At 38.3% G+C, this 18,128-nt stretch overlaps 1 protein-coding gene across 2 annotated transcripts in view; it reads left to right on the forward strand.

The window, feature by feature from the left end:
- LOC147175612 (voltage-dependent calcium channel subunit alpha-2/delta-1) overlaps window positions 1-18,128 on the forward strand; it is a 91,110-nt gene that overhangs the window by 13,042 nt on the left and 59,940 nt on the right. For both annotated transcript variants that reach the window (XM_086072718.1, XM_086072717.1), the window contains exons 4-5: window positions 16,316-16,375; window positions 16,813-16,848. In XM_086072718.1, the coding sequence (XP_085928844.1) occupies window positions 16,316-16,375; window positions 16,813-16,848 (96 nt within the window). The remainder of the gene's footprint in view (window positions 1-16,315; window positions 16,376-16,812; window positions 16,849-18,128) is intronic.

The raw sequence follows: 18,128 nt of genomic DNA on the forward strand, positions 1-18,128 counted from the left end.
TAATAATCCTCTGGCAGCTTCCAATCGCCTCCAAATAAATAAACGTTACTCACAATTGCTACTAAAGGCTCACAGTAGGGAAGTAAAGAAGCATCCAGGATAGTTAACAGTCTCTTTTTTGACTCCATCTGAAGCCAAACCAATATTTTAGTTGAACAGAAATACAAATGCAATAGCCCCAGACCCTAATAAGGATGCCAGGGATGACTGATGCCTGTATTTAGCAATTTAAAAAAAAGTAAAGATTGAAAAACATTGAAAAAATCCCTGATCAGATTAATTAATGGTAAGCATGTATCCAAGATACATGGGCAATAAATTATTAAGGTTTTATTTGCTTATAGCAACTACTGTGGGCAGCGCATGGCGTCGTCCAAGTCTGGTGATTATTTCAAGAATTGCGGGAAATTTACAACAACAACAACAAAAATCAGCTCCTGACACCAACTAAGACGAAATGTCTAGCATATACGGATGCAGGAAGAAGTCTTAAGGACCCATGCACTAACGTTTCAGGATTTTGGTTTAAGTGGCCATTTCAGGTAAAATCCACGGCTCATACTCTGACAAATTTCTTCTTGGAATTTGCCCAATCGGAAAGGCACCTTTGACAGATAAATTACTAAGATATTTTTAGCCTGCAACATTTCAAGTTGGTGAAGCATGGCAAACAAATGTTGAAGATTCACCATGAAAAGGGTGTGAGTGCTTGCTCGTCGCTCTTCGTAGTAGTAAAAGCAGTAATGTGACCTAAAATTCTACTCGACAGTCACAAAAACAGGCTTCATTGTACAAACCATGCCAACATAAAAGCAGAAATGCAGTGCAATAATGAAAGCTATGACCCTGAGGAGGGTTTTTCTTTTCTTTTTTTTTCTCTCCGAGCACAGAAGTGGGTCATCAATAGACGCTCATCTGTGTGTTCGTGCATTCAGTGGGCGCCGAAAGCAAGCGCTCGTCTCTCAGCACCCCAACCGACGCATGTATCCTCTTCGTTGTCATTAGCAATCAGACAGTTGCTTCATAAACACGTCTCCTGCCAAGTGTCTGTCTGGTGTGTTTTAAGTAAGCAATGGGAACGAAATTGGCTCCATAAGAAGGTAATGGATGTGTTTTCAGCGATACCTTGACTTATGATGGCATCCTTGTTACTCAGATCACTTGTATCTCAAATCAAACATCAACTCTCTTTCAGTGCCCACCCGGATTACATCTGGCATCTTTTGCAATCTGTTTATAGTACTAAACAGTACTGTACTGTATAAAAATGCACATATTATGTTGCATAATATTGGCTCTCCACATACAGATTTTTTTTTTTACAATAATATGTTCTACACGCCCTCACTAGTCTAGACACCATGTTCTGATGAATATAATTCAGTCAACAGCAAGTGGCGGAATGGCCGCCCCCTGAGATGGATAAAAATGGCTGGGTTTTGCTGCTTAATTCATATTCCACAAACACAACATTAATCAGAAGACCGTGCCAGATAGAACATATTATTGTAAAGAACATTTTTGACTTGACTTCCCTTTTAATGGTGCATCAGTGCAACTGATATTTTCTTTCCATTGCAAAGAAGCCAATGTGAATTGATGGTGGCTGGATTTTGAAAGAACTTTGCTTTCGCCATCTGGCGGTGAGGGTCTGAAGCAGACTGGTATTCACAGATTTTTGCTTGTATCTCAAGACAACAAACTGGCCAAGTGACGTCTTGTGTCTCCAAAAACTTGTACTGCGTGTGTGTGCGTGTGTTACGACGGTCAGGGAGCTTGAATCAGACCATCCCGCCTCCAAACCTTGATAACCTCGAGCTACTTATCGCATTTTTGTCTCGTTCCTGCCCTGCGAGTGACGTCCGGGCATTTTGATATTGGTTTCTACATGCCTGAGGACACACATAAATGGATTAATGAGTGACACACACACATACACACATACACACGCACAATAAGCACACTCATCTCACATCGAGCAAGTCCATCTTTCAGCGAGATGTCGAGCAATTCTTATCTCTCTGTCTCTGCTCAACAGTTCCAGATTAAGGCGACAGTTTAACCAGCCACCTGTGTGTGGCTACGCATGTGTACTCATGCCTCCATAAATAAGTGTGTGGGAAGAGTATGGCATGCATTATTAATGAGCACTTGGCCGCACGCTGCTCGGAGAGAGAGCACAGTATCAAAGGCTTTCCGATCTACGCCGGCCTTGATATCCAGCCGGGACGCACATTCACACATGGTGGCTGTCGCGGCGCATTTCGCCTGACTGGCTGTGGTCACAGTGATCTTGTTACCCGAGGTTAATGAACCTAAACAGACAAAAATAAAGCTAAAGGTCTTGGAGAGGGCCATTACTCTTCTTGAGGATCATTTATGTAACAATTTGTCCTCATTAAAGTCGACACGCAAAACTGTACCAGGAAAATGTATTTACTCAACTACTTAGACATTCATCAGAAATGGGGGTTGATGTGTTCATTTGTTAAATTAATGATGGCTACTATTTGCATTACAAGCAATATTTTGTCCTGAGCTGAATTATGGGATTATTGGAGGTGAGGCATTTACTTTTTCAAGTTTTCAACACAGTATCAATTGAGGCATAAACTAGGGAGGCCATATTTGGGAGTTAGGGTTTGTGTATTTAATATAAAAAAAAGACGACACGCAGAAGATGAAGCACAGCATCTATTATATCGAAGGCAATTGTTTTAGGGTAAATTGCTTTTTTTTTTAAACAAAAACAGAAGAAAATGTAATACTTTTGAAGTGACAGATAGTGAGAAGAAAAGGAGTTATGTCTGCTTGAGGTGTGGCAATTATTTGAAGTAAGTCATTCATTAGAGCTGAGGCCAATATTTGATGAAAAACGCCACTTTAAAACCTTTCATCACCACATTTGACCATTCATATGTTTCAGTTTCACTTTTTAGGAGACGTGAGTATTTTGTTTTGTTTGTATTTTCTGAGGGGATTAGTATATCTTTGAGGTGAGGCATTCATTTTCTTTCAAAAGGATTAATATAGGTACAGTACACAGTTTATGTTCATCATCGGGACTTCAGCATTCACTGGGTTCTGAAGTGAGGCATTTATTTTTTGAAGAGTTTGCTTCTATTTAAATTGATGATAGTGGACCCCACATATTCGAGATGTAAATTCACCTATTCAATGTTTTGTTTTGTTTTTTAAACAGGACTCTCATTATTCATGGTAACATACTTACATCTTTACTTTCTATCTATCTATTTTTGCCAGTTCCCCCAGTTGTTAGCATTTTTTATGGCAATAGTGGTGCATCAATTAACTGGATTTTTAACAATCATGGTTAGTCCTGGTCCTTATCTTCGGCGAATTGTGGAGGCGATCTGGTTGCTATTTAACATCCTGTCATAAACATTCTTGACCATTTACATCATTATATTTTCCTGAAATTTGCTATTTATTTGAGGTAAGGCTTTTATTTCCTCTTTTAACTACTATATGTATATCATCCATTTTTAGCACCTTTGTATTATTTTCTTAACTTACATACTTTTTTTTTTTTTTTAATAAACCATTTTCTGCAATATCAGTACTACTGTCCTCCAGGGCTGAAAGGGAATATATTGAACTTCATAAAAGCTTCACGTATTAAAAAAATGTGTATTAGAAATGCCAAGTGAAGGGTTTGTGTTACCAAATGAACTATGCAACTGTTTGGAGGTTTGTAGAGAACACTGGAAAGGGCATAAAAAAGGGGCAAGGATAATGTTCCAAAGTGGATCAACACACCGCAAGTGTGAAAGCACGGCGACCCCGAAGCTTGATTGAAAATGAAATTGTTGATGCTGCAGAATTCAGGCAAACTGATAAAACACTTGGCAGGCAGACCGACATAATCTTATGCATACACATTAAGCAAGCATTAATGCCTCTTTTGCATTTTGGCATATATTGTACAATATGTGTGTGCATTAGGTGACAAATGGCAGGGTCTGCAACACCACTTACTGTAAAACCTCAAGCCACAGCAATAAACTGCAGCTGGAATGCACAGTTTTGCTTTCAAAGTTACATACAGTAAATCACTATGACTATAAACCTAATGTAAAGGTTTATGGGTGTGTTTGGTCTACTGAAGATAGTAAAGATCCGTGGCACGGTGGTGATATAATATGAATATAACAACACATATATTTATATTACATCACGCCTACTGCACTAGATTTTTACCTTAGCCTTAACCTTGTGGGCTTTTCTAATGACAGCAACATAAGCAGCTTTCTGTGATATCCCCGCACAATGCATTTAACAGTTTAAAAGAGACACAATGGCTGCTGCGCACTTGCGGTTTCGAAATGAAAAACTGTACTGACATACAATATATCATGATGTACTTTGAGCTGTCACATTGGTGATACGGTTTTGTCCAAGTATACTGTCAGCTGTCCTGTCATAGTGCGGAAGTACAGCGCAGGTGTGCTGAATCTTATTCAAAGCTGTAATATGGATTGGTTGGTATTAGGTTACTATTATCCTACTTATGCTAATGTAAAAAAAAGAAAATAACAAAAAAAAGCACGTCTGAGTTAATAATCCGAACAGAAAAATAGATTAATTAGCCAGTCCTTTAATAATTAAGTTCACTGCATTCAAATGCTCACCGTGTCTTTTTTCAATCAATGTATTAACTGTTGAAACGTAAATTACAGCAGGTCTTTCATTTCTCTTGAAAGACCTTTAACAAGCATAATTGTATCTTTTCAACTGACACAATGCACAGACTACAGCGATCTGTCACGGTCAAATGACATAGAGTTTGTTCATTTGGGCTTGAAGTTGACACCATGGTGAAAAGGCTTATATACGACACCTCTCCAAGGCCTACCATACTGTAAGTCTTGTTAGAATTCCCCATCTGCGCTGCTCCCTCTTATTCTGTATTTCTGTCTCTCACACACACACACACACATACCTGTCGTCTGCTTAATATAATCAGCGTGGAGCGGCGATGGGCGGTTGAGTAACATCTGCTATGGAGACTGAGACATCTCTGATCCTATCATAACCTCGGCTCATTATATTGACGCGCATAATGTCGCATCTTGCGCTCATTATGGAAACACTGTGGCAGAAGGCGACAGATTAACAAACATATAACACACACACACACACACACACACACACACACACACACACACACACACACACACACACACACACACACACACACACCACTGGGTGTGAAACAAATGCAGACATTACACAGCAAAGCACACTTTGCACAAAAGGAATACCATAAATGAGGTTAATTATTCGCGAGCGAAGGAGTCACCAAGATGATGTGTAAATAAATGTGACGTGAACAATTATAGATGATTGCACACTTAAATTCCAACATATTCATCGTTGCATTTCGTATTCATAACAGTAATAAACGGAATTAAAAAAAAAACTAGTAATTGAAAGGCCCTGTAAAAATTATTAATATTGCCTACATTAACAGTTGAAAACAAAAACATTACACTAACTATGTCCCCAAAACATTTTAATAAAAATGTTATGTAACATTACCCTTATAAATAACTACCTGGTATGTTTTAAGATCTAATTTCCGCTAACAAGTAAAGCTAAACTTGTCTCACCAACATACAAAGCTTGTCTTTCAGTTAAGACATACCAATTTCACTATCACTGCTGTACTACCAGAGGTGTCAAATCCAGTTCCAGAAAGTAAAGACACTGCCAGTTTGTCTTTACTCAACCGACAAGTAAACGAGCTGCCCTGGCTGGAGCTGGTAGTAGTAGTTTTTACTTTCTGAACCTGTATTTGACACCTGTGTGTATTGTTACGTTCCTATTTAGACAAGGAACCTATTACTTTGTTAGATTAGGCCTCTTAATAATTAGATAGGTGACTTGAGCCACCCATCCACACGGAGGGCAGCTCAGCCTAGCCCATATAAAAATGTGTGACATGATGGTCTTAACTGGTTTCAACTGGAAAAGTGAGCCAGAGTGCAGATAGATAGGAAGATGCCAAGCCAGGACAGGTCACAGCGACACAACGGCCTAGCTCAGGTCACCTATCTAATCATTAAGAGGCATAATCTAACAACTTGAACCAATTAGTAATTGACTTTCCTACTCGCATCAAAATTTCAAGGCATCAAATCGCTAATCACGTATTTTTGGCATCGTCTTTCTCTGCTGCTGTCGCTAAACTAGAACGCTACATGGAGCAGCAAGATGTCCAGCCATCAACGCAACCAGGCTTGGGGAGAAACACAATACATGTATCGCCGTTACATAATCAGATTACAAAAAAAAGTAACTATATTCGATTACAGTTACAGGAAAAAACATGTAATTAGATTACAGGTACATTCGATGAGAGAGAGTGCGAAAGAGGGCGAGAGAGAGAGACAGAGCGAGAGAGAGAACGAGAGAGAGAGAGAGAGAGAGAGAGAGAGAAAGAGAGAGAGAGAGCAGGACAGAGCGACAGAGAGAGAGGGAGAGAACGCGTACACACCCGCGCGTGTGGGACCGTTGCTGCATGTCGGGAAGGCGGGAACAAACAAACTGATTAGTCGTGTCCTCCACACGCTGGCAGTTTGAAAAAGCTCTGCGGACGGGAGGAGGAAATGGCGACCGGCATTCACTGGAACTTACTCGGAGCGAAAGTTTGAGCTAAGAGTCCAGCGGCATGCTATGCGCTGTAGCTTCTTCTTCTATCTATCTATCTATCTATCTATCTATCTATCTATCTATCTATCTATCTATCTATCTATCTATCTATCTATCTATCCATCCATCCATCCATCCATCCATCCATCTATCAAACTGTATGGTGTGGTTGCTTTCAGTGACAGTTTGAAAACAGCATATGGCCTTCAATCAATCAATCAATAGCCTACATGATTTTTAATTACACAAGGATTTTTGCTATTTGTAGGCTGCCCGGGTCCCTATCACCCGCAAATAGCAGGGGCACATTGTATAGAATATATATTGTGGTGATATTTATTTTTATTTTGTCTTTATGAACATACTCAATATTGGAGTAATCCAAAAGTAATCCAGTTACATTACTTCAATATTATGGTACTTGGATTACGTTACTAACTAAATTTTTTAACAGGTAAGTTGTAACTGTAACGGATTACATTTTAAAAGTAACCCTCTCAACCCTGAGCGCAACACAGTTTTCAAATGTCTTCATTCAACCACATTCAGCATAATGGTGACTTGTACAAGTATTTGTAATCATTAGTTTTTGTTTCTGTTCGAGTCCATCGACATTTTGGGAGAAGCTGTACTGAAAAAATATCAATGACATCGTTGACTGATCAATTTTCAGTTGACTTCCATCACATTGATTTAAAAAAAATGTTTAGTTGTTCAACACCTAATTTAGTGCTTTGGTGAGTCAAACTGGTGAGTGAATAGTAAACTGCAAACATGCGATTACTGTAATTGTTTTCAGAAGCAATATGGACTGCATCGGCAAGTTATGTTCACACATTTCGCAATTCATAACAATGATCAGATCACTAGAGCTTCTGTTCGCACAAACTTTGTCACCTCCTAACACTTGTTTCACACTCTCACATGTTCAGAAAAATCTGTAATATTATGCGCATATTTCGTTATACGGCTCGATGTGGGAAGTTATGTCTACATTTCCATGACTCAAATAGCTAGCCTGACTTTTGCCACAGAAGATGACATTTTTATGTGCTCAGAAGGGAGGCAGCGGACAATTCTGCAATCATTTATAGCAGGTTTCTGCTCCACCTGGCGACATGATTTATTGAGCTATTTGACCCCTGTTAGGCAAACCATGGCTAAATCCAGGGAAAGATTTTTTTTTGAATAGGACGTTTAATGAATGCTACATGAAATATATTAAAAAAGAAACATTGCTCGCACCTCATGACAGCATACTATCGTGTGTGAAAATGAAGGTACCATCTACACAGCCTTATGTTAAGGTCCAAAAGCAGAAATCACATTAATCAGGTAAAATAAATATTAAATTTGGCTATAAATACTGTATGTATTTTACATTGTTGAATATTATTTTTTAATTCACGCTGACAACTGACTTAAAGCTCCATATGCGATATAATGATGGCGGAAATCAGAATCAGGCAGCTATTTTGGTTTGCTGCGAATAAAGACAAATTAAAATAGCTTTATTTCATGACAAGGGGGGGGGGGTCAATAGACAGTGAATTGTTTATTTGAAAGTAAGCTACAACTAATTTCCTTTTTTCAGAGTTCAAGATGTTTTTGTAACATGCAGAAACAACATTTTGTGTTGTCTTAAGCCGTTCATTGATTTAATAAATGCAGCACACTGTAGTTTGGTATACATATAGGCATTTTTTTTTAATTTAAATTTAAGATTGTACATGTTTCCAAAAACGGAAAGTCAATCCCCAAAAAATCTATACAATAATATGTTCTATGTAGTCACTTTTTATGCTTTTATATATTTCTTGGATTCAATACATCATATTGGCTGGCAACCAGTTCAGGGTGGACCCCGCCTACTGCCCGAAGCCAGCTGGGACAAGCGGTTAAGAAAATGGATGGATGGATGGACAATATCCATAAACAAACTGTATACTAGATGAAAAACCAAAGTCTTAGGTGTAGTTTTTGTATTCATGTCATTTTCATACCTTGTGTTAGTGCAGAGTTATAAGCCATCAAATAGAGGGAGTGAACATGTGACATGTAGCCCCACCAATGGGTAAGTTGTCACACCATAAGGGGTAAGATGTCACATCGGATTTTGCAACTAATAAAGCAAGGACAAAAATGTCCTTATTCTCCTGTTGTTTGTTGTTTGTTTTTACAGCCAGATAAATTGTTAATCATTGATCTTGAAAATCTACCATATAGTCATTCAGCAAAGTTTAACATAAAAAATTATAAAATAGATTAAAGTCCTTAGGAACTGCTGGCATGGAGGTCATAGCTCTCAGCCTCAAATGCCTGTTTTGCTTCCCTTACACTGGAGATTTGAGAGATTTAATTGAATTAAAAATAAATAAATGAATAAATAAATAAAGCATTTTGGTTCATGGATGGATGGTTCATTATGAAACATAAACCAGTCCTGACATGTGGACATACTGTAGTTCCAAGAACATGAAAATACATTTTTAAACAATGAAACAAAACCTGGCAAACTAATTTCCTTATTTTTTTGCCAGAGTACGAGTACGACGCCTGTTTCAAAATACATGAAGTTGAACATTTTTACTTTGGGTTGTGCAAAACAGATAACTGGCACTCATGTCAGCTCACAATGTGCTATTCTCTTCTCAGACAGTACACAACCCCTGAGCATTTCTACGAGGGAAACTACTATTCCAATTTTTCGTTGCGCCCTCTGGTAGAGAAGAAAATTGCAATGTGACAACTTACCTGTGATACAACTAGCTCCGGTCTCCCCTACTATTCAGAATACAGTACTGTGTGTAGACTAATGGGGACACGTAGAAAATATAATTGTAAAGATTAGAGAAAAAACAACATTTAAATACATTTAAATTCCTCTCTCCTTGACCGAGTGCCCTCTTTTTTGGAAATCAAATTATGGTCACCCTATGTCTGTCGTAGCAGCTAGCTAGTGCTAAGCTAACCTGGGGAGGGTTCACCTCTCTGGCCCAGTGTCCAACGTTGCAAACTTCCTTCATGCTAGGACAGAATTCAGAGGCCTACAGCGGCGTAATGACAAAGGCATTGATATACTGCCTAGGTGGACTTTATTGACTAATTGCTTAACAATTTAATATAATGCTCATTAGCCGGCTAAACATTCCCATACACGCAAACTTTTCTAGGTGTTATTCATGAATGAGTCCCTAGGTACATACGTCCACACATTACCATTCAAACATTGCTGTGACACATAAAATACAGTATCCTATGATTCTTTTTCGAATGCGAAAATTGAGATTCAACCTGCATTTTTAACTGTCAATTCGAGTCACCACTGTTTCGTACTCAGGCCTACTGAACAGGATAAGCAGCATAGAAATAGATGGATAGATAGATCAACATTTATAAATGTGTCATTGGCTGACAATTTATGCCACATGATGTTCTCAGGGGTAGACAGCATTGACATTAGAGCGTGAGACAGAAGCAGCTGCCGACGTTCCTGTGGGAGAGTCAAGCGAGGCTCTCCCACAGGGCATGCAGCGCGCCACTCTCTTTCTTTATCGTCTTCCCTCCACTGTAGCCTTTTTTTTTCCTGGCCCTTTGCCACGCCACTCTATCAAAGGGGAATATAAAAATCAACATGTTCTTTATCTGGCCCGACCTCCACGTCTAGTGTTTGATGTCATTCGGCTCAGTCTTCCTGATTCTCTGCTTTTGTTGAATAATTGAATAACACAGTTGCCTCGTTTCTTCAAGCATTGCAGAACAAGATATTTACGCAGTGAAGGTTTTCTGCGTGTTTGTTCTCAGGTTTTAATAAGGTGTTTTCCTCTTTTCCCTGCATTAATCAATAACCCTTATCATTTTCTTCATCCTGATCTTTCTTCTGCTTAGCTTCTAATATTGATGCCCCGCACTCGTCATGCTCGTGATGACAAAACTTCCCAGCTGTAGATGGACGTGAGTGGGTGGAGGGAATACAAGCGTGTGTGTGTGTTAATGATCTTTTAGGCCATTTCTGCTCTTTACCAGTATTGCTCTATTGTGTAAGGGAGAAAACGCTGTGCTCTGAATGGACCATTGATTTCAGGCTTTAGAAGCTTCTTTTTTTTGTTGCATGCACACACAAGAGAGTCTGGGGTTTAGTTGAGCTGAGAGTCTATCCAGCCTATACGTGCTCGTCTTTCTTCACTATTCAACACGTCTCGTGGGGATTTTGCGAGAAGTGATACAAAAAGCGTTAAGCACTGCATTAAACATGAGAACTGGTCTATGTTCCAGCAATACGAGCTAGAAAAGACATGATACGAATATGCTTTAGTATGTTATTAATACATTATAATCATTAGGTTACAGTCTATTATTACTTTCAATATATTTTTTCCCCCGAACTACTAAGTTCCCAAGAGAACAGAACTTGGTCGTGCCAAGGGAGCTGCATATAGGAGGAAAAAATATTTCCGTTTTTCTACTCTAATGTTGTAGTTGTTCACGACATGGAAGAAAACTGGAAATTTCAAGCCTCTGATTGGCAAAATAGGCAGTAAAATTGGTATACGGCCAGAAGATGAGCATTAACCGATAAGGATTCTGAGAATTGTCCGGACCTGATGGTCAATTAATTGAGTAGCAAAGCATGGAGTGCGGTATCATTAGAAAAACAAAATCTCCCAAAACGCATGCCATCCATCTATCACAACAATATGCACAAACCAAAGTCTCAAGGATCCATGGCCAAAATTGAACATGAAGTCAGTCATTTAGAATCGAAGCAGCCATTTCGGGTGAATTCCAGAACTCGTACTTTGATGAACTGGGTTAGTGTCAGGGTTAGGAATTTACCCAAATGAGCCTCATTTAGAAGCAGCTATCTAAGACCAACATGCAAAGCTGAATTGTGTAACTCCCCCCCCCCCCTCTGCCATATGATGAGGGCAAAGCATGACATTAAAGTTTGATGATCATTTTGAAGATTTTCCCAAAATTTGAAAAACTTAGCAACTGACAGCAGTTTCAATGATCAACACAAAATTGGGTGGACATGTCTAGCACAACAGGATTCACAAAAAAACAAAGAAAAAAACATGTCTTAAGTATTAACAAAAAGTAGGCAATGTTTGTTTGACTCAGCCATTTTAGATGTGTTTCATTGCAGTTGGTACTTTGACAAACTCCTGTTAAGCAATTGGACCAAATGAGTCCCAAACGGAAGCAGGCATCCTTGACAGATGGGTAACTTAAAAATTTGAAGCTTTTTTTTTTTTAGCCTTTCAATGGTTTTAGGATGGCATCAAAGTTTGATGATCATTCCGAGGATTTGCCAAGGAAACCACCTAACCTCAACCGCTAGCTCATTAACACAACCATAACCCCTGATTCTTACATACATGTATTTTACTATGTACTTCACTGTAAATTGTAACCACAATGTTTGTGGAATTTTCTGGGGAAAAAAAGATAAGAAAATAAAACAAACATAGAATGAGCTCTTCAAATACCGCTACGAAAAAAAAAAAGATAAAGTACATGACGTTTTCTGCTGCCCACACTACACTTTTTGCAAATAATGTCCCATTTGCACTATTTTAGTGGGAGTTTTTAGGGTAAGTGACAGCATTTGAAGTGTCAAAGTAATTGTGAAGCATCGATTGGAGAACCCCTTGGAATTCTGGCCCATATGAGATTTTTTGTGGATATTTTTAACTGAGAACTGCCAGCCAATCAGAGAAGTTGTTCCCTGTGCAACTAAATAGTGAAGTTATAGTGTTTTACTTTGAAGGTGTTTTTTGACCAGGTTTTCTATAGGTGTTGTCACACAAACACGTTTCCTCTCATTTGATTGTCAAAATTTTAGTGCGTTGAAGTGGCCATTCTGAATCATCATTTTAACAGACTTCCACATGCAAAATCTTGTTCAATTGATATTGTAAATTGAGCCTGTCAATAGCAGGTTTGTTGTGCCGACAAGCAATTGTTTTTGTGGTCGTCAGGCTTTTTATGTATGTATGTATGTATTTATATATATATATATATATATATATATATATATATATATATATATATATATATATATATATATATATATATATATATATATATATATATATATATGTTCAACTGGAGTGCCTCGGCTCAAAGTGTTCATTACCTACTTTCTAGCAGCCTGAAATGCAGCCTTGTACGAAGCATGTGTCCCTCTCAGCGCCTCTAATCACCACATTAGACTTCCCAGTTGCAGTGAATTGCTTCTGCTTGCTCTGCATGATTCCTCTTCTTCTCTGGCACTTTTCAAACAACCATAGATTTTGAATCCAGTTCTCATCCTCCTCCCCCTTTAAAACGGCAGCTGAGCTGGTGGCTTCTCCTCAGGTCTCCAGTGGTCAGCCACGGTGACGGAGTGAACTCATTACTGTGTAGGAGCTGAGCCATCTACACTAAAATCACAGAGAGGACGACTAATGAGCAGTTACAGGGAGATCGTTACGGGCGACCAGTTAGGGAAGCCCATTAACTCAATTGTTGTTCTGCTGAAATTTGCTTTATTTCCTCGCGAGGGAGCGTCGATCAATTTGTGCAAATGACAACTTGCAGTAACTCTCCCAAGGACTGCTGCTTTTGGTGTGATTTACTGTTATTACACACATTAACAAGTTCCACAACTGTTGAGGAGCAGCCTCACTATGTCAGAAAGTGAGATCGGATTTTTCTCCAATAATCTCACTCCTGTATTGGATTGCTTCCTCTGGAACCTAATGAAGCTTGCCTATGCAATTTATCAGCTGTAGGATGTCTTGGAAGAGTCTATGGCAGAGGTCTCTCTCTCTCTCTCTCTCTCTCTCTCTCTCTCTCTATATATATATATATATATATATATATATATATATATATATATATATATATATTTATGGAGGGGAAAACATATTTAATCCCCTGCACTGGATTGAACTCTGAAGTTTGATTAAGTATCAATTTGTTGGACTGCATTTTTTTTAAACACTGTAAAATGTCAACACAATTTGATTAAATTCAAGCTGTATGTGTTGAACAGAGATATACATTGAAAGATTCTTTCTAGACACACACACTTGCACGCACGCACGCACGCACACACACACACACCCCCACACCCTCCCCTATATCTCCCAGAAGTCCTGTCATGAATTTTTAACAAGCGTGTCCGTCTGCTCTCCACTGAGGTGTGTGTGTGTGTTAGCACAGATGTGTACATGCATGTGCACGTATAGTTTGCTCCAGTACAGTGTCAGGCGGCAGTAAGGTGAAAAAATGACTAATTGTCTTGAGAACAGTAAACAAATCTGAATCTCGTGCAATAAAATGATCATATAAACTTCACATTTTACGTTGAAAGGATAAGAACAAGTTTTAACTTTATATGTGTAGTGATTGAATGTACCAATACAAAAAAAGAGTTATGTATTTCAGAAAAATCATATCTAAATTATGATTTCATAACTTTGGATCCCCGGGCGAATTTTCTGACTTTAACTGTCTGTGTATTGAATTATTGATGAGAAGGAATGAGTGAGACTTTTATACGATTATTCAGCTCCGCCTTCCTTACATGGCCTATTTTATAAACCATCTGCACACATACAGAAAGATTGGTGAATGTTCTAATTTGTCCCCTGTGGTACTTTCTGTACATCTTCCCTGTGCAAAGTAACCAACAGATAAGCTTTTTTTGGTCAAACCTTTACATATTTTACAGTGTTCAGACCTTATTTTGATTGACTCCCCCCCCCAACATATCAGAAAACTCACCAATTCGTTGAATATGTATGTACTTAGGTCAATAAGTACGATATAAAGAGTACAATCATGTCATTATTTGAATACTGTATTGTGACTAATGTAGAGTAAAGGCCTGTCCTGGTTTGGTGTAAAATGCTCATGTTATTTGGGGTTGGCTGGGCCAGCAGTGTGCCTTGTAATCTTTTATCCCCCCCACTACCACCCGTCTGTCTTTGGATCCGTCACTGAAGCGTGAAGTTGTTTGAAAGGATTTGACAAACACAAGCAATGTGCTGTTGTTATCACAAAGGACTGAGGATGGAAATGATACCCTTGGAAATATGATGAATGGATTTGCTTTTTATCATTGTCAACTTAATATTTTCACAAAAATGAGCAAGCAGACTTACAGCAAGACCAAACACGCCCACCTGATTCCTACTGCCAGGTGATACTGTTCCACTCTAGCTCTATGGGGGGCAGTAATATTTTAAAAGAGTGCTGTCAGCTGCTACTCAATAGATCTTGTGGACAAGTGTCAAACTCAAGACCCAGGGCTCAGATCCCGCGACCCACATGATTTTTATTATTATTATTATTTTGGCCAAAAATCTACGACGGCGTATTAGGGCTACATATAAGTTTGTTTTATTTTTTTATTTTCAGACTTTCAGACAACTTTGGCACTTTCTAAAGTGGTAAATTTGCAAGTTTAGGAAGTGGCAAATTTTTAACACCAACCAAAAACTCAGAAACTTACGACAAATAATAAATAATACGCCGTTGTTAAAATCTCTATGAAAATCAATTTTTTTTTTCCTTTGCAATATTTACAAATATTTTCACCAAATTCACCAAAAGTTAGACTGAATGAAAAGTAAATATATATTTTTATTTTTGGTGATCACCACTTAGCATGACCTTAAAATTCAAATGCAATTGTGGATATGTAATAATGTAATCATGATTCTCGTGGCCTCAATATAGCAGACTAGACTAGTGAAGAGTGAACATGCGTCCTTCAGTGAGGACTGGAACGGTATTTCATCCAAATTTGAAGGTCATTCCTTTAAAATTAAGGCTCCATTGTGTTTCATGGAAACCTGTACCAATATGAGCAGCTACTGTTGTCCTTTTGTGGTCATTTACATCCATAAACATGCTTATACATTGAAATGCCCTTTGTCTCATCAGGTGGTCTCGGATGCCAATCATTATAACAGCACCACTGATTTCCAAAGGAATATTTTACCCCCATAAATCCTATTAGGTTGGATATTTTCTGGACCAAGAAATATAGTATAGCTTCTTACATCAATTGATGAGTGTTGATTCTCATTTGTTTTCATGTGCCCTGTAATTGGCTGGCAAACAGTCTGTTGTGTACTCTTCCTCTCGCGGTCAGCTGGGATAGCCCCCAGCTCACCTGAAACCACAATAAGGAAAAGCAGTATAGAAGATGGACATATAACAAGAGTAGCATCCCCAGCCTTTATTTAGCAGAGTCCTCCTTGAGTGACAAGTGCTCAGACAGTAATTCACTTGCCTATGACGGGATTCAGCGATGTGCCATTTCGCAGGCTGCAACAACCGCGCACACACGCACACGCACATGCACACACGCACACACACACACAAGCAGTAAAACCTTTTCACTCTGACATTATTATGCACTGCGACGTGGCCTTTTGCCTCACAGTGCTGTAAGACCTTGATAGCCCGGACAGTTTGAGCTGCGCGAGGGCGGGATGGCAGTAATATATCCATGTCTGTAGCTTTTTGTGCACATTCCCAATAATTACACAGACCAATGACGTCACGTAGTTCCCAGACTAAAATCCTTGTCATCCTTCTCCCACCCCACCCTCATCGCCACCCACCTCTTCTCCTCTAGAAACTGGCTACAGCTGCTGAGAAGTTCCAGATGAAACATCAGTGGAAAGATGAGTATGAGGTGAGGAACAATTTGGGGAGTTTTATTTTTTTATTATTTCTGCATGCATAGATAATGTGTAGCGATTTGTGGCAATAACTGCACAAGTTGTCATTTCAGTAACAACTACAAAAAAGGCAGTACGAATCAACCACAAGATCAATTATATACACTTCCACTCTTGTTGCAGTCAAAATGATTAAAACTTGCCAATTTTGTCCAATTATAGTCTTATTCTTTTTGATCCAAGCCCAAGTTCATAAAAAAATTACATTAGAGAATGGAATTAAAAACTTTAAAAAAAATTACTTACAAGAAACAATTATTTATAGTGTCAAACAGAAGGGTTAAAACAATTTCCCCAAAAACAAAATGAAACAAAAAAATATATAAATATATATTGTTCTTGCCACATTATGGTAATTTTTTTGTTTTTTGTTTCATGTGCTTGTTCGCAGGAGGATGAAATTGCGTACTACAATTCCAAGGACAATGTAAGTGTTTCTTTTCCTTCAACCTATGCTCTACGCAGACTCAATTATTGGAGCTCACTGTTCTGGGAAGACCTCAACATTTTGTGTCTGGGAATTTGAACTCTAAATTGAATGATAAAAAATGAACTTGAATGAATAAAAAAAAATACTTATTGTGTAAGTTAGTGGTGGGAAATGTATTATTAAATTACATATATTAGCTTAATATATAAAACTGCATTTTCCTATTCAGTCACATATTTATATCCTCACATCTCACTACTTTTCAGGGTAAAAAAAAGCCATCTTGTTTAAGTTACAACACCACTCCAAAATCATGTTCAACTGGTAATTTAATACACTAAAACATTTATTACGCTGCGTTCATGCCCATTCCCCGATCAGACAGATAGTCTTTAATGCTTTACAAAAGCAAATGACTCTTGCATTATCTTCCCAAACTCTTTCACAAAGGTCTTAAAGCCATGAGCGATGATGCAAGAATTAAAACGTTAAGCTGACTGAGCAATTTAATAGACGGAAAACGAGTTTGCATGCACTGTAAGTTAGTGACTGACTCGTTCTTGCGATCCATTTTTAACCAAAGATGCCTTATCAAATATGTCTACACAAACCATTTTCATTCATTATTGTCTAAAACAAACACACATACTTTAAATCTTAAGGCATTATAATACTGCACGGCTCCACAGTGAGGGAAGAGGCGGTCTTTTGCAACACTACATAGACAATTGAGCGTTCAATAAAATTAATGGATTTGTTCTCAAGTTCTTTTCAACACTTTGAATAAGAGATTATGTGGGGACCGGCCTGGAGTATCTAAAATTACAAAATTCAAGACAAAGTTTATAAAAAATGTCACTTATTCTACAACCGATACCTGTACAAATAGTCACACTTGCGTACTCACTGATACTGAGTTGAGATACCACTTGTGCTTTTAAAATATTACTTTTATTTGATTTTATTAACAAATGATATGACTTCACATAAACATTTGTATTGGTATTGGCAAAATAATGCAAACCAATCAAAAGGGTTTTTAGATTAGAGATGCACAGACCCATTCAATAAGGACAACAAAGATGACAGTGAAAGTGTGTCCCAAGACTTTTGTTATCCAAGCAACTGCCAGTTTTAATGTTGACCTCCCTTTCACACTCGCATCCTCGGCTTCACACTCTTCACTCTCGTCTTGTACCTTTTTTCCTTTCATGCTACGTGGTCTCCTTCAAGGCTTTCTTCTTTTCTTCTTCTTCTTTTGTCGCCTCTAATTCATC

The sequence above is a fragment of the Leptonotus elevatus genome, chromosome 4 (genome assembly GCF_054856555.1).
Source record: "Leptonotus elevatus isolate MCC_2025b chromosome 4, RoL_Lele_1.0, whole genome shotgun sequence".
Taxonomy (NCBI): domain Eukaryota; kingdom Metazoa; phylum Chordata; class Actinopteri; order Syngnathiformes; family Syngnathidae; genus Leptonotus; species Leptonotus elevatus.